This window comes from Coregonus lavaretus, assembly GCF_964263955.1.
Source record: "Coregonus lavaretus genome assembly, contig: HAP1_SCAFFOLD_1215, whole genome shotgun sequence".
NCBI classification, from domain to species: Eukaryota; Metazoa; Chordata; class Actinopteri; order Salmoniformes; family Salmonidae; genus Coregonus; species Coregonus lavaretus.
Window position 1 is genome coordinate 118,063 of NW_028158833.1, and position 26,025 is coordinate 144,087.

A 26,025-nucleotide genomic window follows, 5' to 3' on the forward strand; every position below is an offset into this window, starting at 1 on the left:
ATACCAGCAACACTGTGGTTACCTGGCTGGGAACGGGAAGTAACTGGTGGTGGGCCTCCTGTCCCCCATACCAGCAACACTGTGGTTACCTGGCTGGGAACGGGAAGTAACTGGTGGTGGGCCTCCTGTCCCCCATACCAGCAACACTGTGGTTACCTGGCTGGGAACGGGAAGTAACTGGTGGTGGGCCTCCTGTCCCCCATACCAGCAACACTGTGGTTACCTGGCTGGGAACGGGAAGTAACTGGTGGTGGGCCTCCTGTCCCCCATACCAGCAACACTGTGGTTACCTGGCTGGGAACGGGAAGTAACTGGTGGTGGGCCTCCTGTCCCCCATACCAGCAACACTGTGGTTACCTGGCTGGGAACGGGAAGTAACTGGTGGTGGGCCTCCTGTCCCCCATACCAGCAACACTGTGGTTACCTGGCTGGGAACGGGAAGTAACTGGTGGCGGGCCTCCTGTCCCCCATACCAGCAACACTGTGGTTACCTGGCTGGGAACGGGAAGTAACTGGTGGCGGGCCTCCTGTCCCCCATACCAGCAACACTGTGGTTACCTGGCTGGGAACGGGAAGTAACTGGTGGTGGGCCTCCTGTCCCCCATACCAGCAACACTGTGGTTACCTGGCTGGGAACGGGAAGTAACTGGTGGCGGGCCTCCTGTCCCCCATACCAGCAACACTGTGGTTACCTGGCTGGGAACGGGAAGTAACTGGTGGTGGGCCTCCTGTCCCCCATACCAGCAACACTGTGGTTACCTGGCTGGGAACGGGAAGTAACTGGTGGTGGGCCTCCTGTCCCCCATACCAGCAACACTGTGGTTACCTGGCTGGGAACGGGAAGTAACTGGTGGTGGGCCTCCTGTCCCCCATACCAGCAACACTGTGGTTACCTGGCTGGGAACGGGAAGTAACTGGTGGTGGGCCTCCTGTCCCCCATACCAGCAACACTGTGGTTACCTGGCTGGGAACGGGAAGTAACTGGTGGTGGGCCTCCTGTCCCCCATACCAGCAACACTGTGGTTACCTGGCTGGGAACGGGAAGTAACTGGTGGTGGGCCTCCTGTCCCCCATACCAGCAACACTGTGGTTACCTGGCTGGGAACGAGAAACAGCCCCCTCCCTCTCAGAGAACCTGCTCTTTTCATTGGCTCACTGCTTTCTGCTCTAACCTCCCCTGACCTCTAACACCTCAGCACTGTGTTGGTCCCAGTAGTCTGGCTCTGGGTGATGTTGCTGTCTGTCTGGCTCTGGGTGGTGTTGCTGTCTGGCTCTGGGTGGTGTTGCTGTCTGTCTGTCTGGCTCTGGGTGGTGTTGCTGTCTGGCTCTGGGTGGTGTTGCTGTCTGTCTGGCTCTGGGTGGTGTTGCTGTCTGTCTGTCTGGCTCTGGGTGGTGTTGCTGTCTGGCTCTGGGTGGTGTTGCTGTCTGGCTCTGGGTGGTGTTGCTGTCTGTCTGTCTAGCTCTGGGTGGTGTTGCTGTCTGTCTGGCTCTGGGTGGTGTTGCTGTCTGTCTGTCTGGCTCTGGGTGGTGTTGCTGTCTGGCTCTGGGTGGTGTTGCTGTCTGGCTCTGGGTGGTGTTGCTGTCTGTCTGTCTGGCTCTGGGTGGTGTTGCTGTCTCTCTGGCTCTGGGTGGTGTTGCTGTCTGTCTGGCTCTGGGTGGTGTTGCTGTCTGGCTCTGGGTGGTGTTGCTGTCTGTCTGTCTGGCTCTGGGTGGTGTTGCTGTCTGGCTCTGGGTGGTGTTGCTGTCTGTCTGTCTGGCTCTGGGTGGTGTTGCTGTCTGTCTGTCTGGCTCTGGGTGGTGTTGCTGTCTGTCTGTCTGGCTCTGGGTGGTGTTGCTGTCTGTCTGTCTGGCTCTGGGTGGTGTTGCTGTCTGGCTCTGGGTGGTGTTGCCGTCTGTCTGTCTGGCTCTGGGTGGTGTTGCCGTCTGGCTCTGGGTGGTGTTGCTGTCTGTCTGTCTGGCGCTGGTTGGTGTTTGCTGTCTCTCTGTCTGGCTCTGGGGGGTGTTGCTGTCTGGCTCTGGGTAGTGTTGCTGTCTGTCTGGCTCTGGGTGGTGTTGCTGTCTGTCTGTCTGGCTCTGGGTGGTGTTGCTGTCTGTCTGGCTGGCTCTGGGTGGTGTTGCTGTCTGTCTGGCTCTGGGTGGTGTTGCTGTCTCTCTGGCTCTGGGTGGTGTTGCTGTCTGTCTGTCTGGCTCTGGGTGGTGTTGCTGTCTCTCTGGCTCTGGGTGGTGTTGCTGTCTGTCTGTCTGGCTCTGGGTGGTGTTGCTGTCTGGCTCTGGGTGGTGTTGCTGTCTGTCTGTCTGGCTCTGGGTGGTGTTGCTGTCTGTCTGTCTGGCTCTGGGTGGTGTTGCTGTCTGTCTGCCTGGCTCTGGGTGGTGTTGCTGTCTGTCTGTCTGGCTCTGGGTGGTGTTGCTGTCTGTCTGTCTGTCTGGCTCTGGGTGGTGTTGCTGTCTGTCTGTCTGTCTGGCTCTGGGTGGTGTTGCTGTCTGTCTATCTGGCTCTGGGTGGTGTTGCTGTCTGTCTGGCTCTGGGTAGTGTTGCTGTCTGTCTGTCTGGCTCTGGGTGGTGTTGCTGTCTGTCTGTCTGGCTCTGGGTGGTGTTGCTGTCTGTCTGTCTGGCTCTGGGTGGTGTTGCTGTCTGTCTGTCTGGCGCTGGGTGGTGTTGCTGTCTGTCTGGCTGGCTCTGGGTGGTGTTGCTGTCTGTCTGGCTGGCTCTGGGTGGTGTTGCTGTCTGGCTGGCTGGCTCTGGGTGGTGTTGCTGTCTGTCTGTCTGTGGCTCTGGGTGGTGTTGCTGTCTGTCTGGCTGGCTCTGGGTGGTGTTGCTGTCTGTCTGGCTCTGGGTGGTGTTGTTGTCTGTCTGTCTGTCTGGCTCTGGGTGGTGTTGCTGTCTGTCTGTCTGTCTGGCTCTGGGTGGTGTTGCTGTCTGTCTGTCTGGCTCTGGGTGGTGTTGCTGTCTGTCTGTCTGTCTGGCTCTGGGTGGTGTTGCTGTCTGGCTCTGGGTGGTGTTGCTGTCTGTCTGTCTGTCTGGCTCTGGGTGGTGTTGCTGTCTGTCTGTCTGTCTGGCTCTGGGTGGTGTTGCTGTCTGTCTGTCTGGCTCTGGGTAGTGTTGCTGTCTGGCTCTGGGTGGTGTTGCTGTCTCTCTGGCTCTGGGTGGTGTTGCTGTCTGTCTGTCTGGCTCTGGGTATTGTTGCTGTCTGGCTCTGGGTGGTGTTGCTGTCTGTCTGTCTGGCTCTGGGTGGTGTTGCTGTCTGGCTCTGGGTGGTGTTGCTGTCTGTCTGTCTGTCTGGCTCTGGGTGGTGTTGCTGTCTGTCTGTCTGTCTGGCTCTGGGTGGTGTTGCTGTCTGTCTGTCTGGCTCTGGGTGGTGTTGCTGTCTGTCTGTCTGGCTCTGGGTGGTGTTGCTGTCTGGCTCTGGGTGGTGTTGCTGTCTGTCTGTCTGTCTGGCTCTGGGTGGTGTTGCTGTCTGTCTGTCTGGCTCTGGGTAGTGTTGCTGTCTGGCTCTGGGTGGTGTTGCTGTCTCTCTGGCTCTGGGTGGTGTTGCTGTCTGTCTGTCTGGCTCTGGGTATTGTTGCTGTCTGGCTCTGGGTGGTGTTGCTGTCTGTCTGTCTGGCTCTGTAGGTCCTGTAGTGTCTCTTAGGCTTGGGCGGTATACCGTATAACCGGGTATTTGGAAAAAGCCACAGGATTGGTTTTCAATATCGTTGAAACTATTTATTTGAAGTTTTTTTTATAAATTGTAATATTTGTAGCTACATTAAGTAAATACCTGCAGTCAGCTTGTACAATACGTTAGGAGAAATGAAGAATTCAATGTTCTTTATCTCCTCTCACAATATTATGAAGTTTACGGTAATCCCCAGTCACATGGTGTTTGTTTACAAGCACACAACGAGGAGATACCGGAGCCTTGGGAGTCACTCACTGTTGTGCAGCATGGGCCAGGTGATCTAATCACAGGATGGAATTCACAACTAAATGTTTGCCAGCTAGATATTTTATAACTATACAGAATAAAAATATAAACGCAACATGCAACAATTTCAACAATTTTACTGAGTAACAGTTCATATACAGTGGTGTGAAAAACTGTTTGCCCCCTTCCTGATTTCTTATTTGTTTGCATGTTTGTCACACTTAAATGTTTCAGATCATCAAACAAATTTTAATATTAGTCAAAGATAACACAAGTAAACACAAAATGCAGTTTTGAAATGAAGGTTGTTATTATTAAGGGAAAACTAAATCCAAACCCACATGGCCCTGTGTGAAAAATTGATTGCCCCCTCAACCTAATAACTGGTTGGGCCACCCTTAGCAGCAACAACTGCAATCAAGCGTTTGTGATATCTTGCAATGAGTCTTTTACAACGCTGTGGAGGAATTTTGGCCCACTCATCTTTGCAGAATTGTTGTAATTCAGCCACATTGGAGGGTTTTTGAGCATGAACTGCCTTTTCAATAGGATTCAGGTCAGGACTTTGACTAGGCCACTCCAAAGTCTTCATTTTGTTTTTCTTCAGCCATTCAGAGGTGGACTTGCTGGTGTGTTTTGGATCATTGTCCTGCTGCAGAACCCAAGTTCGCTTCAGCTTGAGGTCACGAACAGATGGCCGGACTTTCTCCTTCAGGATTTTTTTGGTGGAACCATGAATTCTGCTGTCTATTTATCACAGCAAGTCTTCCAGGTCCTGAAGCAGTAAAACAGGCCCATATTTTACTGTTGGTATGATAATCTTTTTCTGAAATGCGGCGTTACTTTTACGCCAGATGTAATGGGACACACACCTTCCAAAAAGTTCAACTTTTGTCTCGTCAGTCCACAGAGTATTTTCCCAAAGGTCTTGGGGATCATCAATCAATCAATCAATTTTATTTTATATAGCCCTTCGTACATCAGCTAATATCTCGAAGTGCTGTACAGAAACCCAGCCTAAAACCCCAAACAGCTAGTAATGCAGGTGTAGAAGCATGGTGGCTAGGAAAAACTCCCTAGAAAGGCCAAAACCTAGGAAGAAACCTAGAGAGGAACCAGGCTATGAGGGGTGGCCAGTCCTCTTCTGGCTGTGCCGGGTGGAGATTATAACAGAACCATGCCAAGATGTTCAAAAATTTTCATAAGTGACAAGCATGGTCAAATAATAATCAGGAATAAATCTCAGTTGGCTTTTCATAGCCGATCATTAAGAGTTGAAAACAGCAGGTCTGGGACAGGTAGGGGTTCCATAACCGCAGGCAGAACAGTTGAAACTGGAATAGCAGCAAGGCCAGGCGGACTGGGGACAGCAAGGAGTCACCACGGCCGGTAGTCCCGACGTATGGTCCTAGGGCTCAGGTCTCTCAGTTGGCTTTTCATAGCCGATCATTAAGAGTTGAAAACAGCAGGTCTGGGACAGGTAGGGGTTTCGTAACCGCAGGCAGAACAGTTGAAACTGGAATAGCAGCAAGGCCAGGCGGACTGGGGACAGCAAGGTGTCAGCATGTCCGGTAGTCCTGACGTATGGTCCTAGGGCTCAGGTTCTCAGAGAGAAAGAGAGAACGAGAGAATTAGAGAGAGCATACTTAAATTCACACAGGACACTGGATAAGACAGGAGAAGTACTCCAGGTATAACCAACTAACCCCAGCCCCCCGACACATAAACTACTGCAGCATAAATACTGGAGGCTGAGACAGGAGCGGTCCGGAGACACTGTGGCCCCATCCGAAGAAACCCCCGGACAGGGCCAAACAGGAAGGATATAACCCCACCCACTCTGCCAAAGCACAGCCCCCGCACCACTAGAGGGATATCCTCAACCACCAACTTACAATCCTGAGACAAGGCCGAGTATAGCCCACAGAGGTCTCCACCACAGCACAAACCAAGGGGGGGCGCCAACCCAGACAGGAAGATCACGTCAGTAACTCAACCCACTCAAGTGACGCACCCCTCCTAGGGACGGCATGAAAGAGCACCAGCAAGCCAGTGACTCAGCCCCTGTAACAGGGTTAGAGGCAGAGAACCCCAGTGGAGAGAGGGGAACCGGCCTGGCAGAGACAGCAAGGGCTGTTCGTTGCTCCAGAGGCTTTCCGTTCACCTTCACACTCCTGGGCCAGACTACACTCAATCATATGACCTACTGAAGAGATAAGTCTTCAGTAAAGACTTAAAGGTTGAGACCGAGTCTGCGTCTCTCACATGGGTAGGCAGACTGTTCCATAAAAATGGAGATCTATAGGAGAAAGCCCTGCCTCCCGCTGTTTGCTTAGAAATTCTAGGGACAATTAGGAGGCCTGCGTCTTGTGACCGTAGCGTACGTATTGGTATGTACGGCAGGACCAACTCGGAAAGATAGGTAGGAGCAAGCCCATGTAACGCTTTATAGGTTAACAGTAAAACCTTGAAATCAGCCCTTGCCTTAACAGGAAGCCAGTGTAGGGAAGCTAGCACTGGAGTAATATGATCAAATTTCTTGGTTCTAGTCAGGATTCTAGCAGCCGTATTTAGCACTAACTGAAGTTTATTTAGTGCTTTAGCCGGGTAGCCGGAAAGTAGAGCATTGCAGTAGTCTAACCTAGAAGTAACAAATGCATGGATTAATTTTTCTGCATCATTTTTGGACAGACAATTTCTGATTTTTGCAATGTTACGTAGATGGAAAAAAGCTGTCCTTGAAACAGTTTTGATATGTTCGTCAAAAGAGAGATCAGGGTCAAGAGTAACGCCGAGGTCCTTCACAGTTTTATTTGAGACGACTTTACAACCATCAAGATGAATTGTCAGATTTAACAGAAGATCTCTTTGTTTCTTGGGACCTAGAACAAGCATCTCTGTTTTGTCCGAGTTTAAAAGTAGAAAGTTTTCAGCCATCCACTTCCTTATGTCTGAAACACAGGCTTCTAGCGAGGGCAATTTTGGGGCTTCACCATGTTTCATTGAAATGTACAGCTGTGTGTCATCCGCATAGCAGTGAAAGTTAACATTATGTTTTCGAATAACATCCCCAAGAGGTAAAATATATAGTGAAAACAATAGTGGTCCTAAAACGGAACCTTGAGGAACACCGAAATGTACAGTTGATTTGTCGGAGGACAGACCATTCACAGAGACAAACTGATATCTTTCCGACAGGTAAGATCTAAACCAGGCCAGAACTTGTCCGTTTAGACCAATTTGGGTTTCCAGTCTCTCCAAAAGAATGTGGTGATCGATGGTGTCAAAGGCAGCACTAAGGTCTAGTAGCACGAGGACAGATGCAGAGCCTCGGTCTGACGCCATTAAAAGGTCATTTACCACCTTCACAAGTGCAGTCTCAGTGCTATGATGGGGTCTAAAACCAGACTGAAGCATTTCGTATACATTGTTTGTCTTCAGAAAGGCAGTGAGTTGCTGCGCAACAGCTTTTTCTAACATTTTTTAGAGGAATGGAAGATTCGATATAGGCCGATAGTTTTTTATATTTTCCGGGTCAAGGTTTGGCTTTTTCAAGAGAGGCTTTATCACTGCCACTTTTAGTGAGTTTGGTACACATCCGGTGGATAGAGAGCTGTTTATTATGTTCAACATAGGAGGGCCAAGCACAGGAAGCAGCTCCTTCAGCAGTTTAGTAGGAATAGGATCCAGTATGCAGCTTGAAGGTTTAGAGGCCATGATTATTTTCATCATTGTGTCAAGAGATATAGTACTAAAACACTTAAGTGTCTCTCCCGATCCCAGGCCCTCGCAGAGCTGTGCAGATCCAGGACTGCTAAGCCCTGGAGGAATACGCAGATTCAAAGAGGAGTCCGTAATTTGCTTTCTAATGGTCATGATCTTTTCCTCAAAGAAGTTCATGAATTTATTACTGCTGAAGTGAAAGCCATCCTCTCTTGGGGAATGCTGCTTTTTAGTTAGCTTTGCAACAGTATCAAAAAGAAATTTTGGATTGTTCTTATTTTCCTCTATTAAGTTGGAAAAGTAGGATGATCGAGCAGCAGTGAGGGCTCTTCGGTACTGCACGGTACTGTCTTTCCAAGCTAGTCGGAAGACTTCCAGTTTGGTGTGGCGCCATTTCCGTTCCAATTTCCTGGAAGCTTGCTTCAAAGCTCGGGTATTTTCTGTATACCAGGGAGCTAGTTTCTTATGACAAATGTTTTTCGTTTTTAGGGGTGCAACTGCATCTAGGGTATTGCGCAAGGTTAAATTGAGTTCCTCAGTTAAGTGGTTAACTGATTTTTGTCCTCTGACGTCCTTGGGTAGGCAGAAGGAGTCTGGAAGGGCATCAAGGAATTTTTGTGTTGTCTGAGAATTTATAGCACGACTTTTGATGCTCCTTGGTTGGGGTCTGAGCAGATGATTTGTTGCGATTGCAAACGTAATAAAATGGTTTTCTGGCAAAAATGAGACGAGCCTAATGTTATTTTTGCTCAGCAGTGGTTTTCATCTTGGAACTCACTTGCCCAGTCTCTTTCTTATGGTGGAGTCATGAACACTGACCTTAACTGAGGCAAGTGAGGCCTGCAGCTCTTTCGGATGTTGTTGTGGGGTCTTTTGTGACCTCTTGGATGAGTCGTCGCTGCGCTCTTGGGGTAATTTTGGTCGGCCGGCCACTCCTGGGAAGGTTCACCACTGTTCCATGCTTTCGCCATTTGTGGATAATGGCTCTCACTGTGGTTCGCTGGAGTCCCAAAGCTTTAGAAATGGCTTTATAACCTTTTCCAGACTGATGGATCTCAATTATTTTCTTTCTCATTTGTTCCTGAATTTCTTTGGATCTCAGCATGATGTCTAGCTTTTGAGGATCTTTTGGTCTACTTCACTTTGTCAGGAAGGTCCTAGTTAAGTGATTCCTTGATTGAGAACAGGTGAGGCAGTAATCAGGCCTGGGTGTGGCTAGAGGAATTGAACTCAGGTTTGATAAACCACAGTTGAGTTCTGTTGTAACGGGGGGTCAAACCCTTTTTCCCACAGGGCCATGTGGGTTTGGATTTTGTTTTCCCTTAATAATAACAACCTTCATTTCAAAACTGCATTTTGTGTTTACTTGTGTTATCTTTGACTAATATAAAAATTAGTTTGATGATCTGAAACATTTAAGTGTGACAAACATGCAAACAAATAAGAAATCAGGAAGGGGGCAAACACTTTTTCACACCACTGTAAGGAAATCGGTCAATTGAAATAAATTCATTAGGCCCTAATCTATGGATTTCACAGGACTGGGCAGGGGCCCACCCACTGGGGAGCCAGGCCCAGCCAATCAGAATGAGTTTCTCTGCACAAAAGGGCTTTATTATAGACAGAAATACTCCTCAGTTTCATCAGCTGTCCGGGTGGCTGGCCTCAGGATTTCATCACTGTATTTTTGTTCATTCAAATTGCTGGCTAATATTCGTTTTGTGTGTGTAGCAAACTGTGAGTAGCATTTATTTAATTTTTTTGTATAGTTTAGGTCAGAAACTGTCCAAAATGTTTGCAATGCGCTCGTTAGCATTCTCTATGGGATTTTGCATGTACTTGTTAGCATTGCGCAACTTCGGAATACAAAGTGGCAGTGAAGTTTGAAAACAGCGCCCCGTGTGTTCATTGCCGGTATTACCGAATATCCCAGTATGGCACAAGGTCGGTATGACAATCTGCATACTGCCCAAGCCTAGTGTCTCTTTAGGTCCAGTAGTCTCTCTGTAGGTCCAGTAGTCTCTCTGCCGGTCCAGTAGTCTCTCTGCCGGTCCAGTAGTCTCTCTGTAGGTCCAGTAGACTCTCTGTAGGTCCAGTAGTCTCTCTGCCGGTCCAGTAGTCTCTCTGCCGGTCCAGTAGTGTCTCTGTAGGTCCAGTAGTCTCTCTGTAGGTCTAGTAGTCTCTCTGTAGGTCCAGTAGTCTCTCTGTAGGTCCAGTAGGTCCAGTAGTCTCTCTGCCGGTCCAGTAGTCTCTCTGTAGGTCCAGTAGTCTCTCTGTAGGTCCAGTAGTCTCTCTGCCGGTCCAGTAGTCTCTCTGCCGGTCCAGTAGTGTCTCTGTAGGTCCAGTAGTCTCTCTGCCGGTCCAGTAGTCTCTCTGTAGGTCCAGTAGTCTCTCTATAGGTCCAGTAGTCTCTCTGTAGGTCCAGTAGTCTCTCTGTAGGTCCAGTAGTCTCTCTGCCGGTCCAGTAGTCTCTCTGCCGGTCCAGTAGTCTCTCTGCCGGTCCAGTAGTCTCTCTGTAGGTCCAGTAGTCTCTCTGCAGGTCCAGTAGTCTCTCTGCAGGTCCAGTAGTCTCTCTGTAGGTCCAGTAGTCTCTCTGTAGGCCCAGTAGTGTCTCTGTAGGTCCAGTAGTCTCTCTGCCGGTCCAGTAGTCTCTCTGCAGGCCCAGTAGTCTCTCTGTAGGTCCAGTAGTCTCTCTGTAGGTCCAGTAGTCTCTCTGTAGGTCCAGTAGTCTCTCTGTAGGTCCCGTAGTCTCTCTGCCGGTCCTGTAGTCTCTCTGCAGGTCCCGTAGTCTCTCTGTAGGTCCCGTAGTCTCTCTGCAGGTCCAGTAGTCTCTCTGTCAGGCTCTGTGTGTAGAGGAGGAGGAGTTGTGGAGGTGACCCACTAAAAGAGGTTCCCCTGGGACGGACGGACCGACTGACCGACCGGAACAGGCTAGTATAATGGAGCGAGCCCAGCCAAGCCTGGTTGAATGGTATTATGTGGGCCAGGGCTGGGACAGCTGAGCTCCTGTGTGTGTGTGTGCGTGTGTGAGGAGAGAGGTGTGTGTGTCTTGTACCTGGTGCTCCTCTGAGGCCCCTCAGGGCCCCTGATGTAGGGTTAACCAGAGTTCAGCTCCTGGGTTCAGCAGGCCGGTTCACATGTCTCTAGGGAATCTATTGACTTCTCAAACGTAGAGTTCTCCAAGAGGTTGTTTTAAGGTTTTTAGGTGATCATGCATGAGTGCCTTAATCTTAACATGACACTGTTTTGATTTAATTTATTCCCACTGTAAAGTGTTTTGAGATCTTGGGTTAATGCACTTTATATAAAGGTTGACTTGACATATCCCCTGACAGAATACATATAGCTTCTGTGGGCTTATCAGTGACAGCAGGTGATGAAGGTGATTGACTGTTACTGTCTTCTGTCCCTGCTCCAGTGTTTGCCAGCTCAGAGCCTGTGCCAGGATTCCAGGGGGACACTTTACAGCTTGCATTCATCGACCTCCGACAGGTAAACAGCACCACCACTCATCCTACGGCCTACTTTCCCCTCTCCTCTGGCTGACTCCTCACCTCTCCTCCTTAGACCCAGGCCAGCACACCTCTCCTCTGGCTGACTCCTCACCTCTCCTCCTTAGACCCAGGCCAGCACACCTCTCCTCTGACCCAGTAGCACACCTCTCCTCTGACCCAGGCCAGCACACCTCTCCTCTGACCCAGTAGCACACCTCTCCTCTGACCCAGTAGCACACCTCTCCTCTGACCCAGTAACACACCTCTCCTCTGACCCAGCAACACACCTCTCCTCTGACCCAGTAGCACACCTCTCCTCTGACCCAGTAACACACCTCTCCTCTGACCCAGCAGCACACCTCTCCTCTGACCCAGTAGCACACCTCTCCTCTGACCCAGCAGCACACCTCTCCTCTGACCCAGCAGCACACCTCTCCTCTGACCCAGTAGCACACCTCTCCTCTGACCCAGCAGCACACCTCTCCTCTGACCCAGTAGCACACCTCTCCTCTGACCCAGTAACACACCTCTCCTCTGACCCAGCAGCACACCTCTCCTCTGACCCAGTAGCACACCTCTCCTCTGACCCAGCGGCACACCTCTCCTCTGACCCAGTAGCACACCTCTCCTCTGACCCAGCAGCACACCTCTCCTCTGACCCAGTAGCACACCTCTCCTCTGACCCAGCGGCACACCTCTCCTCTGACCCAGTGACACCTCTCCTCTGACCCAGTGACACACCTCTCCTCTGACCCAGCAGCACACCTCTCCTCTGACCCAGTAGCACACCTCTCCTCTGACCCAGCAGCACACCTCTCCTCTGACCCAGTAGCACACCTCTCCTCTGAGCCAGCAGCACACCTCTCCTCTGACCCAGTGACACACCTCTCCTCTGACCCAGTAACACACCTCTCCTCTGACCCAGTAACACACCTCTCCTCTGAGCCAGCAGCACACCTCTCCTCTGAGCCAGCAGCACACCTCTCCTCTGACCCAGTGACACACCTCTCCTCTGACCCAGTAACACACCTCTCCTCTGACCCAGTAACACACCTCTCCTCTGAGCCAGCAGCACACCTCTCCTCTGAGCCAGCAGCACACCTCTCCTCTGAGCCAGCAGCACACCTCTCCTCTGACCCAGTGACACACCTCTCCTCTGACCCAGTAACACACCTCTCCTCTGACCCAGTAACACACCTCTCCTCTGAGCCAGCAGCACACCTCTCCTCTGAGCCAGCAGCACACCTCTCCTCTGACCCAGTGACACACTGTGCCTGTAGGTCAGGATTAGCCCTGCATTACCCTGGCTCCAAGTCAACTGTTATGGATCCATTAAGCCATTACCAGCTCAGCTATCAGCTCTGTCTTACTCTCTTAGTGTTGATGTGACCTGGTTAATCTGGGCCTCAGGTCCAGTAGGGTCTGGTCTGGTCCAGTAATGGGTCAGGTTAGGTACAGGTTAGATCTGGTCCAGTAATGGTTCAGGTTAGGTACAGGTCATTTCCACTTTGCTTCTTCATATAAATCCACCAGTGTTCTATGATTCCACTATTAGTTTGTGTGTCTTACTGTCTGCAAACAGCTACTTTGTCTTAGCAAGTTGTAGCTAAAATCAATTGTGTTAGCCGCTAATCGCTAGTTAGCTGGCTAAATGTACTAAGAGTCAGCGCAAACGTAGCTATCTAATACAGCCGGATACTAGCGCTGGTGTAGGCCTCGTTCAGCCATGTTGATTTAGCAACGATATCTTCCGAATCAGAGTAGGCAAAGCATGAATATGTCAGCTAGCTACATGACGTCAAAGACTGGGGATGAGTTCATATCGTTCACTCAGGCCTTTTACCATTGAAGAAGAAAATGGTCATTTCCAGTCTACTTAACTGGGTGTGTCTCCCATAGACACCAATGCAATAGCAGCTGGGACTGGTTCCAGTCTCCTTAACTGGGTGGGTCTCCCATAGACACCAATGCAATAGCAGCTGGGACTGGTTCCAGTCTCCTTAACTGGGTGTGTCTCCCATAGACACCAATGCAATAGCAGCTGGGACTGGTTCCAGTCTCCTTAACTGGGTGTGTCTCCCATAGACACCAATGCAATAGCAGCTGGGACTGGTTCCAGTCTCCTTAACTGGGTGTGTCTCCCATAGACACCAATGCAATAGCAGCTGGGACTGGTTCCAGTCTCCTTAACTGGGTGGGTCTCCCATAGACACCAATGCAATAGCAGCTGGGACTGGTTCCAGTCTCCTTAACTGGGTGTGTCTCCCATAGACACCAATGCAATAGCAGCTGGGACTGGTTCCAGTCTCCTTAACTGGGTGGGTCTCCCATAGACACCAATGCAATAGCAGCTGGGACTGGTTCCAGTCTACTGAACTGGGTGGGTCTCCCATAGACACCAATGCAATAGCAGCTGGGACTGGTTCCAGTCTACTTAACTGGGTGGGTCTCCCATAGACACCAATGCAATAGCAGCTGGGACTGGTTCCAGTCTACTTAACTGGGTGGGTCTCCCATAGACACCAATGCAATAGCAGCTGGGACTGGTTCCAGTCTCCTTAACTGGGTGGGTCTCCCATAGACACCAATGCAATAGCAGCTGGGACTGGTTCCAGTCTCCTTAACTGGGTGTGTCTCCCATAGACACCAATGCAATAGCAGCTGGGACTGGTTCCAGTCTACTTAACTGGGTGTGTCTCCCATAGACACCAATGCAATAGCAGCTGGGACTGGTTCCAGTCTCCTTAACTGGGTGGGTCTCCCATAGACACCAATGCAATAGCAGCTGGGACTGGTTCCAGTCTCCTTAACTGGGTGGGTCTCCCATAGACACCAATGCAATAGCAGCTGGGACTGGTTCCAGTCTCCTTAACTGGGTGGGTCTCCCATAGACACCAATGCAATAGCAGCTGGGACTGGTTCCAGTCTACTGAACTGGGTGTGTCTCCCATAGACACCAATGCAATAGCAGCTGGGACTGGTTCCAGTCTCCTTAACTGGGTGGGTCTCCCATAGACACCAATGCAATAGCAGCTGGGACTGGTTCCAGTCTCCTTAACTGGGTGGGTCTCCCATAGACACCAATGCAATAGCAGCTGGGACTGGTTCCAGTCTCCTTAACTGGGTGGGTCTCCCATAGACACCAATGCAATAGCAGCTGGGACTGGTTCCAGTCTACTTAACTGGGTGTGTCTCCCATAGACACCAATGCAATAGCAGCTGGGACTGGTTCCAGTCGACTGAACTGGGTGGGTCTCCCATAGACACCAATGCAATAGCAGCTGGGACTGGTTCCAGTCTACTTAACTGGGTGGGTCTCCCATAGACACCAATGCAATAGCAGCTGGGACTGGTTCCAGTCTCCTTAACTGGGTGGGTCTCCCATAGACACCAATGCAATAGCAGCTGGGACTGGTTCCAGTCTACTTAACTGGGTGTGTCTCCCATAGACACCAATGCAATAGCAGCTGGGACTGGTTCCAGTCTCCTTAACTGGGTGGGTCTCCCATAGGCACCAATGCAATAGCAGCTGGGACTGGTTCCAGTCTACTTAACTGGGTGTGTCTCCCATAGACACCAATGCAATAGCAGCTGGGACTGGTTCCAGTCGACTGAACTGGGTGGGTCTCCCATAGACACCAATGCAATAGCAGCTGGGACTGGTTCCAGTCTACTTAACTGGGTGGGTCTCCCATAGACACCAATGCAATAGCAGCTGGGACTGGTTCCAGTCTACTTAACTGGGTGTGTCTCCCATAGACACCAATGCAATAGCAGCTGGGACTGGTTCCAGTCTCCTTAACTGGGTGTGTCTCCCATAGACACCAATGCAATAGCAGCTGGGACTGGTTCCAGTCTACTTAACTGGGTGTGTCTCCCATAGACACCAATGCAATAGCAGCTGGGACTGGTTCCAGTCTCCTTAACTGGGTGGGTCTCCCATAGACACCAATGCAATAGCAGCTGGGACTGGTTCCAGTCTCCTTAACTGGGTGGGTCTCCCATAGACACCAATGCAATAGCAGCTGGGACTGGTTCCAGTCTCCTTAACTGGGTGGGTCTCCCATAGACACCAATGCAATAGCAGCTGGGACTGGTTCCAGTCTACTGAACTGGGTGTGTCTCCCATAGACACCAATGCAATAGCAGCTGGGACTGGTTCCAGTCTCCTTAACTGGGTGTGTCTCCCATAGACACCAATGCAATAGCAGCTGGGACTGGTTCCAGTCTCCTTAACTGGGTGTGTCTCCCATAGACACCAATGCAATAGCAGCTGGGACTGGTTCCAGTCTCCTTAACTGGGTGTGTCTCCCATAGACACCAATGCAATAGCAGCTGGGACTGGTTCCAGTCTCCTTAACTGGGTGTGTCTCCCATAGACACCAATGCAATAGCAGCTGGGACTGGTTCCAGTCTCCTTAACTGGGTGTGTCTCCCATAGACACCAATGCAATAGCAGCTGGGACTGGTTCCAGTCTCCTTAACTGGGTGGGTCTCCCATAGACACCAATGCAATAGCAGCTGGGACTGGTTCCAGTCTCCTTAACTGGGTGGGTCTCCCATAGACACCAATGCAATAGCAGCTGGGACTGGTTCCAGTCTCCTTAACTGGGTGGGTCTCCCATAGACACCAATGCAATAGCAGCTGGGACTGGTTCCAGTCTCCTTAACTGGGTGGGTCTCCCATAGACACCAATGCAATAGCAGCTGGGACTGGTTCCAGTCTCCTTAACTGGGTGTGTCTCCCATAGACACCAATGCAATAGCAGCTGGGACTGGTTCCAGTCTCCTTAACTGGGTGTGTCTCCCATAGACACCAATGCAATAGCAGCTGGGACTGGTTCCAGTCTCCTTAACTGGGTGTGTCTCCCATAGACACCAATGCAATAGCAGCTGGGACTGGTTCCAGTCTCCTTAACTGGGTGGGTCTCCCATAGACACCAATGCAATAGCAGCTGGGACTGGTCTGCTTAGTTCATTGAACTAGGAAAAAAAATCTGAAAATACCAGCGAGTGGGGTGTCTGGTTTCCTCTTCTGTCTAATGAAGGAAGAGAACCTGTACAATCTAATAGAGTACCACAGTATGAGTCATAGTATCATAAAACCTAGCGGTCAAACACGGAAATGGTTCTAATTGTTTTTCCACCAGCCGATCATTTTAGTCCTACCTGCTATGGTGGCTTATAGTAGGTAAGGTTATGTGACCTTATTTAGTCCTACCTTCTATGGTGGCTTTTAAATGAATTGGGATTCACACATTTGTTTTTTAGGTAGAATTACTGTCATGGTATTGATGCCATATTGTAAACCTTATTAGCACCTTCTCTATTCCAGAACCAATGGGCGTGCCTGAGTCTCATCACCTCTCAACTAGGTCAGCTGTTTCAACCTGGAACACTATTCTGAATCTCATCACCTCTCAACCAGGTCAGGCATCCCTAGTCTCCAATGGTCCCAGTACTGGTTGATTATCAGGCATCCCTAGTCTCCAATGGTCCCAGTACTGGTTGATTATCAGGCATCCCTAGTCTCCAATGGTCCCAGTACTGGTTGATTATCAGGCATCCCTAGTCTCCAATGGTCCCAGTACTGGTTGATTATCAGGCATCCCTAGTCTCCAATGGTCCCAGTACTGGTTGATTATCAGGCATCCCTAGTCTCCAATGGTCCCAGTACTGGTTGATTATCAGGCATCCCTAGTCTCCAATGGTCCCAGTACTGGTTGATTATCAGGCATCCCTAGTCTCCAATGGTCCCAGTACTGGTTGATTATCAGGCATCCCTAGTCTCCAATGGTCCCAGTACTGGTTGATTATCAGGCATCCCTAGTCTCCAATGGTCCCAGTACTGGTTGATTATCAGGCATCCCTAATCTCCAATGGTCCCAGTACTGGTTGATTATCAGGCATCCCTAGTCTCCAATGGTCCCAGTACTGGTTGATTATCAGGCATCCCTAGTCTCCAATGGTCCCAATACTGGTTGATTATCAGGCATCCCTAATCTCCAATGGTCCCAGTACTGGTTGATTATCAGGCATCCCTAGTCTCCAATGGTCCCAGTACTGGTTGATTATCAGGCATCCCTAGTCTCCAATGGTCCCAGTACTGGTTGATTATCAGGCATCCCTAATCTCCAATGGTCCCAGTACTGGTTGATTATCAGGCATCCCTAGTCTCCAATGGTCCCAGTACTGGTTGAATATCAGGCATCCCTAGTCTCCAATGCTCCCAGTACTGGTTGGTTATCAGGCATCCCTAGTCTCCAATGGTCCCAGTACTGGTTGATTATCAGGCATCCCTAGTCTCCAATGGTCCCAGTACTGGTTGATTATCAGGCATCCCTAGTCTCCAATGGTCCCAGTACTGGTTGATTATCAGGCATCCCTAGTCTCCAATGGTCCCAGTACTGGTTGAATATCAGGCATCCCTAGTCTCCAATGGTCCCAGTACTGGTTGGTTATCAGGCATCCCTAGTCTCCAATGGTCCCAGTACTGGTTGATTATCAGGCATCCCTAGTCTCCAATGGTCCCAGTACTGGTTGATTATCAGGCATCCCTAGTCTCCAATGGTCCCAGTACTGGTTGATTATCAGGCATCCCTAGTCTCCAATGGTCCCAGTACTGGTTGATTATCAGGCATCCCTAGTCGCCAATGGTCCCAGTACTGGTTAATTATCAGGCATCCCTAGTCTCCAATGGTCCCAGTACTGGTTGATTATCAGGCATCCCTAGTCTCCAATGGTCCCAGTACTGGTTGATTATCAGGCATCCCTAGTCTCCAATGGTCCCAGTACCGGTTGAATCTCAGGCATCCCTAGTCTCCAATGGTCCCAGTGCTGGTTGGTTATCAGGCATCCCTAGTCTCCAATGGTCCCAGTACTGGTTGATGTGCAGGCATCCCTAATCTGTGGTCCTCTGTAGCTCAGCTGGTAGAGCACGGCGCTTGTAACGCCAAGGTAGTGGGTTCGATCCCCGGGACCACCAATACACAAAAATGTATGCATGCATGACTGTAAGTTGCTTTGGATAAAAGCGTCTGCTAAATGGCATATTATTATTATTATTATCTCCAATGGTCCCAGTACTGGTTGATGTGCAGGCATCCCTAATCTCCAATGGTCCCAGTACTGGTTGATATTCAGGCATTCCTATGGACAGATACTCCAATCTTCTCTGTGGAGCTTTGCAGCTCCTTCAGGGTTATCTTTGGTCTCTTTGTTGCCTCTCTGATTAATGCCCTCCTTGCCTGGTCCGTGAGTTTTGGTGGGCGGCCCTCTCTTGGCAGGTTTGTTGTGGTGCCATATTCTTTCCATTTTTTAATAATGGATTTAATGGTGCTCCGTGGGATGTTCAAAGTTTCTGATATTTTTTTTATAACCCAACCCTGATCTGTACTTCTCCACAACTTTGTCCCTGACCTGTTTGGAGAGCTCCTTGGTCTTCATGGTGCCGCTTGCTTGGTGGTGCCCCTTGCTTAGTGGTGTTGCAGACTCTGGAGCCTTTCAGAACAGGTGTATATATATATACTGAGATCATGTGACAGATCATGTGATACTTAGATTGCACACAGGTGGACTTTATTTAACTAATTATGTGACTTCTGAAGGTAATTGGTTGCACCAGATCTTATTTAGGGGCTTCATAGCAAAGGGGGTGAATACATATGCACGCACCACTTTTCCGTTATTAATTTTTTGAGAATGTTTTTAAACAAGTTATTTTTTTCATTTCACTTCACCAATTTTGACTATTTTGTGTATATCCATTACATGAAATCCAAATAAAAATCCATTTAAATTACCGGTGGTAATGCTACAAAATAGGAGAAACGCCAAGGGGGATGAATACTTTTGCAAGGCACTTTAGAGATGAATATATTGAGTGTGCACACTACCGGTCAAAAGTTTTAGAACACCTACTCATTCAAGGGTTTTTCCTTAATTTTTGCTATTTTCTACATTGTAGAATAATAGTGAAGACATCAAAACTATGAAATAACACATATGGAATCATGTAGTAATCAAAAAAGTGTTAAACAAATCAAAATATATTTCATATTCAAAATAGCCACCCTTTGCCTTGATGACAGCTTTGCACACTCTTGGCATTCTCTCAACCAGCTTCATGAGGTAGTCACCTGGAATGCATTTCAATTAACAGGTGTTCCTTCTTAAAAGTTAATTTGTGGAATTTCTTAACTTCTTAATGCGTTTGAGCCAATCACTTGTTGTGACAAGGTAGGGGGGTATACAGAAGATAGCCCTATTTGGTAAAAGACCAAGTCCATATTATAGCAAAAACAGCTCAAATAAGCTAAGAGAAATGACAGTCCATCATTACTTTAAGATATGAAGGTCAGTCAATACAGAAAATATCAAGAACTTTGAACGTTTTTTCAAGTGCAGTCGCAAAAAACATCAAGCGCTATGATGAAACTGGCTCTCATGAGGACCGCCACAGGAATGGATGACCCAGAGTTACCTCTGCTGCAGAGGATAAGTTCATTAGAGTTACCAGCCTCAGAAATTGCAGCCCAAATAAATGCTTCACAGAGTTCAAGTAACAGACACATCTCAACATCAACTGTTCAGAGGGGACCGTGTGAATCAGGCCTTCATGGTCAAATTGCTGCAAAGAAACCATTACTAAAGGACATCAATAAGAAGAAGAGACCTGCTTGGGCCAAGAAACACGAGCAATAGACCGGTGGAAATTTGTCCTTTGGTCTGGAGTCCAAATTGGAGATTTTTGGTTCCAACCGCTGTGTCTTTGTGAGACGCGGTGTGGGTGAACGGATGATCTCCGCATGTGTATTTCCCACCGTAAAGCATGAAGGAGGAGGTGTTATGTTGTGTGGGTGCTTTGCTGGTGACACTGTCTGTGATTTATTTAGAATTCAAGGCACACTTAACCAGCATGGCTACCACAGCATTCTGCAGTGATACGCCATCCCGTCTGGTTTGGGCTTAGTGGAACTATCATTTGTTTTTCAACAGGACAATGACCCAACACACCTCCAGGCTGTGTAAGGGCTATTTGACCAAGAAGTAGAGTGATGGAGTGCTGCATCAGATGACCTGGCCTCCACAATCCCCCGACCTTAACCAAATTGAGATGGTTTGGGATGAGTCGGACCGCAGAGTGAAGGAAAAGCAGCCAACAAGTGCTCAGCATATGTGGGAACTCCTTCAAGACTGTTGGAAAAGCATTCCAGGTGAAGCTGGTTGAGAGAATGCCAAGCATGTGCAAAGCTGTCATCAAGGCAAAGGGTGTCTATTTGAAGAATCTCAAATATAAAATATATTTTGATTTGTTTAACACTTTTTTGGTTACTACATGATTCCATATGTGTTATTTCATAGTTTTGATGTCTTCACTATTATTCTACAACGTGGAAAATAGTAAAAATGAAGAAAGACTTTTGACCGGTAGTGTAGGGGTGTGTGTTATCATGTGTATGTGTGTCTGTACCTGTGTGTGTGTCTCTTCATAGTCCCCGCTGTTCCATAAGGTGTATTTTTATCTGGTTTTTAAATCTGATTCTACTGCTTGCATCAGTTATCCCTGATGTGGAATAGAGTTCCATGTAGTCATATCTCTATGTATTACTGTGCGCCTCCCATAGTCTGTTCTGGACGTTGGGACTGTGAAGAGACCTCTGGTGGCATGTCTTGTGGGGTATGCATGGGTGTCCGAGCTGTGTGATAGTAGTTTAAACAGACAGCTCGGTGCATTCAGCATGTCAATACTTCTTACAAAAACAAGTAGTGATGAAGTCAATTTCTCTCTACTTTGAACAATTAGAGATTGACATGCATATTATTCATGTTAGGTCTCTGTGTACATTTAAGGGCCAGCCGTGCTGCCCTATTCTCAGCCAAATGTAATTTTGCTAAGTCCCTCTTTGTGGCACCTGATCACACGAGTTAAAACTAGGACCTGCCTTATTGATATTGTTGTTAAGAAGGCAGAGCAGCGCTTTATTATGGACAGACTTCTCCCCATCTTAGCTACTGTTGTATCAACATGTTTTGACCATGACAGTTTACAATCCAGGGTTACTGCAAGCAGTTTAGTCACCTCAACATGCTCAATTAACACATTATTAATTACAAGATTTAGTTGAGATTTAGGGTTTAGTGAATGATTTGTGGTCCTCTGTAGCTCAGCTGGTAGAGCACGGCACTTGTAACGCCAAGGTAGTGGGTTCGATCCCCGGGACCACCCCATACACAACAAAAAAAATGTATGCACGCATGACTGTAAGTCGCTTTGGATAAAAGCGTCTGCTAAATGGCATATTATTATTATTTATTATTATATTTGTCCCAAATACAATGCTTTTTTGTTTTTGAAATATTTAGGACTAATTTATTTCTTGCCACCCATTCTGAAACTGACTGCAGCTCTTTGTGTTGCAGGGATTTCACTTGCTGTAGTAGCTGACTTGTAAAGTGTTGGGTCATCCGTATACATAGACACACTGGCTTTACTCAAAGCCAGTGGCATGTCGTTAGTAAAGATTGGAAAAAGTAAGGGGCTTAGACAGCTGCCCTGGGGAATTCCTGATACTACCTGGATTATGTTGGAGAGGCTTCCATTAAAGAACACCCTCTTGAACAGTATAAAACAATCAGAATGGAGAAAGGTCCATTTGAAATCACTTAGAATGTATGTGTTGCCACCCTAGGGTCATAATTTAGAACTTTTATTATTCAAAAACATAAAATACCTTCAAAAATGTGAAAAATATTGTGATATATTTTGTCCGTATCTCCCAGCTTTTTGTTTAATTTATGTATACTTTTGTTAACATTGATGTTTGTTTACCGTTTTAACAGAAGTGCTTAATTTTGATTCACTGAAGCGGCCCATTAGTAAAAGCCAATCACATTGGCCTATTACCATAGGAGCCTATCAAATTGGAAGGCTGTGGCCCCGGCCACAGGGCAGCTTGATGCGTTCGTTTATCAGGCCAGATCTGGTGCGCCTGTGTAGAGAGCGCCTGTATCAGGCCAGATCTGGTGCGCCTGTGTAGAGAGCGCCTGTATCAGAACAGATCTGTGTTTAGGCCAGGGAGGATTGACCTCAGATGAAGAGATACATCCCAATGTCTCTCTGCTAATTACTGCATGGCACTACTAATGGGTGCCTGGTTACTTGATGTTTTAAATATGAAAAACATCTTAAAGATAAGTGAGCCACTAAAGGGTAGGAGTCCCTAAAGGAGAATCCTCAAGGCCTGGTGACATGAGGTGACATGGAAGTGAACCCTAATGCATAGTGCATGTTACCAGTCATTCATTCATTCATCAGGCAGGCATCAGTCCACTGGAGAAGATCCTTAGACACAGTGTGAAGATTAAACCCTACAATCAGAAACATTTGTCTCCGGGTGTTTCTCAATATGCATACTACCTTGCTACACACCCTCGTGCTCCGAGTGCGTTCTCAGACTACGTTCTCTTGAGTACGTTCTTGAAAGGTCGCTGGTTCTAATCCCCGAGCCAACTAGGTGAAAAATCTGTCGATGTGCCCTTGAGCAAGGCACTTAACCCTAATTGCTCCTGTAAGTTGCTCTGGATAAGAGCGTCTGCTAAAATGACTAAAATGTAAATGTAAAATGTTAGTACGAGAGTGTGGAGAATGCATAAAACATTACTCTTGAGAAGCACTCCCCCTACTGTGTTATCTCAGGCTGCTCCTCCCCGTTCACTGACCCCTCCCTCTACTGTGTTATCTCAGGCTGCTCCTCCCCGTTCACTGACCCCTCCCCCTCAAAGAGATCTTCTGTTAAATCTGACAATTCATCTTGATGGTTGTAAAGTCATCTCAAATAAAACTGTGAAGGACCTAGGCGTTACTCTTGACCCTGATCTCTCTTTTGACGAACATATCAAGACTGTTTCAAGGACAGCTTTTTTCCATCTACGTAACATTGCAAAAATCAGAAATTTTCTGTCCAAAAATGATGCAGAAAAATTAATCCATGCATTTGTTACTTCTAGGTTAGACTACTGCAATGCTCTATTTTCCGGCTACCCGGATAAAGCACTAAATAAACTTCAGTTAGTGCTAAATACGGCTGCTAGAATCCTGACTAGAACCAAGAAATTTGATCATATTACTCCAGTGCTAGCTTCCCTACACTGGCTTCCTGTTAAGGCAAGGGCTGATTTCAAGGTTTTACTGTTAACCTATAAAGCGTTACATGGGCTTGCTCCTACCTATCTTTCCGAGTTGGTCCTGCCGTACATACCAATACGTACGCTACGGTCACAAGACGCAGGCCTCCTAATTGTCCCTAGAATTTCTAAGCAAACAGCGGGAGGCAGGGCTTTCTCCTATAGATCTCCATTTTTATGGAACAGTCTGCCTACCCATGTGAGAGACGCAGACTCGGTCTCAACCTTTAAGTCTTTACTGAAGACTTATCTCTTCAGTAGGTCATATGATTGAGTGTAGTCTGGCCCAGGAGTGTGAAGGTGAACGGAAAGGCTGGAGCAACGAACAGCCCTTGCTGTCTCTGCCAGGCCGGTTCCCCTCTCCACTGGGGTTCTCTGCCTCTAACCCTGTTGCAGGGGCTGAGTCACTGGCTTGCTGGTGCTCTTTCATGCCGTCCCTGGGAGGGGTGCGTCACTTGAGTGGGTTGAGTTACTGACGTGATCTTCCTGTCTGGGTTGGCGCCCCCCCCTTGGTTTGTGCTGTGGTGGAGACCTCTGTGGGCTATACTCGGCCTTGTCTCAGGATTGTAAGTTGGTGGTTGGGGATATCCCTCTAGTGGTGCGGGGGCTGTGCTTTGGCGGAGTGGGTGGGGTTATATCCTTCCTGTTTGGCCCTGTCCGGGGGTTTCTTCGGATGGGGCCACAGTGTCTCCGGACCGCTCCTGTCTCAGCCTCCAGTATTTATGCTGCAGTAGTTTATGTGTCGGGGGGCTGGGGTTAGTTGGTTATACCTGGAGTACTTCTCCTGTCTTATCCAGTGTCCTGTGTGAATTTAAGTATGCTCTCTCTAATTCTCTCGTTCTCTCTTTCTCTCTGAGAACCTGAGCCCTAGGACCATACGTCAGGACTACCGGGCATGATGACACCTTGCTATCCCCAGTCCGCCTGGCCTTGCTGCTATTCCAGTTTCAACTGTTCTGCCTGCGGCTACGAAACCCCTACCTGTCCCAGACCTGCTGTTTTCAACTCTAAATGATCGGCTATGAAAAGCCAACTGAGAGACCTGAGCCCTAGGACCATACGTCGGGACTACCGGCCGTGGTGACTCCTTGCTGTCCCCAGTCCGCCTGGCCTTGCTGCTATTCCAGTTTAAACTGTTCTGCCTGCGGTTATGGAACCCCTACCTGTCCCAGACCTGCTGTTTTAAACTCTAATGATCGGCTATGAAAAGCCAACTGAGATTTATTCCTGATTATTATTTGACCATGCTTGTCACTTATGAACATTTTTGAACATCTTGGCATGGTTCTGTTATAATCTCCACCCGGCACAGCCAGAAGAGGACTGGCCACCCCTCATAGCCTGGTTCCTCTCTAGGTTTCTTCCTAGGTTTTGCCTTTCTAGGGAGTTTTTCCTAGCCACCGTGCTTCTACACCTGCATTACTAGCTGTTTGGGGTTTTAGGCTGGGTTTCTGTACAGCACTTCGAGATATTAGCTGATGTAAGAAGGGCTATATAAAATAAAATTGATTGATTGATTGATTGATTGATACTGTATTACCTCAGGCTGCTCCTCCCCGTTCACTGACCCCTCCCCCTACTGTGTTACCTCAGGCTGCTCCTCCCCGTTCACTGACCCCTCCCCCTACTGTATTACCTCAGGCTGCTCCTCCCCGTTCACTGACCCCTCCCCCCTACTGTATTACCTCAGGCTGCTCCTCCCCGTTCACTGAACCTTCTCCAAGATATAAACAAAGCAATCGTTTTACTTCATAATTATCAGCTAGATGTTTGAATAGCTAGCCAGCTAGTTAAACAGGCAAAAATGACCTAAAAAACGAATATTATGCAAGATAGATGTACATTTTTCGTGGGTAGCTAGCTAACAATTCTTCGTGGCTATCTGGCTAGCCAGTTAGCCCTATTAACAGTAGTAGCTAGCCAGTTAGCCCTATTAACAGTAGTAGCTAGCCAGTTAGCCCTATTAACAGTAGTAGCTAGCCAGTTAGCCCTATTGACAGTAGTAGCTAGCCAGTTAGCCCTATTGACAGTAGTAGCTAGCCAGTTAGCCCTATTGACTTATGGGCTTGTGATCTACAGTACGTAGGCAGGTAAACATGCCAAAATGAACACAGCAAGTATTTATTAACGTATCAAGATAAAATATTGTGAATAGGCTACATTTCATTCCGAAGTCATACCATGTATTTTCTCTTGCTTCAGCTCAGATAATGTCCGCCATTGATTTCAAGAAATGTTGCGTCGTTTTTTACATAGTTGCGTCATATTTCTTTGCATACTTTGCCGTTGAAGCTTGCATCGATGCATGCTTCAAAATATGTACAAACTGAGTACGCATTCGAGAAGTGCCCCCCGGGCTCCGTTTCGCATACTTTGATTTGGACTCCTACTCCTGCCCTCCCGTGCTGTGATTGGCTCGGAGCACGGTAGTACGCCCTCTGTTTCCCCTCTGCCACAGCACTACTTTGTTACATGCTTCTGCTTGCCTCAGAAATCCCTTCTGCTTACAGACAGACAGTTCTCTGAACTATTGTCTCTTCTTGGCTGTCGCAATTCATGACAATATGATACGATACAAAATAACACAGATTAGAAATCAAGAAGACTAGTAGGGAATTAGTTATCGACCTGACACACTCTCTCTCTCTCTCTCTCTCTCTCTCTCTCTCTCTCTCTCTCTCTCTCTCTCTCTCTCTCTCTCTCTCACACACACCCTC

General features: G+C 48.3%; 1 protein-coding gene across 1 annotated transcript in view; it reads left to right on the forward strand.

Annotated features, from left to right (window-relative positions):
* Nucleotides 1-26,025, forward strand: part of LOC311123541 (exocyst complex component 6-like) — a gene marked incomplete at both ends in the record, with an annotated part of 115,856 nt that overhangs the window by 87,876 nt on the left and 1,955 nt on the right. The window contains one exon of the mRNA XM_084197788.1: nt 11,047-11,120. Within this exon, the coding sequence (XP_084053914.1) occupies nt 11,047-11,120 (74 nt within the window). The remainder of the gene's footprint in view (nt 1-11,046; nt 11,121-26,025) is intronic.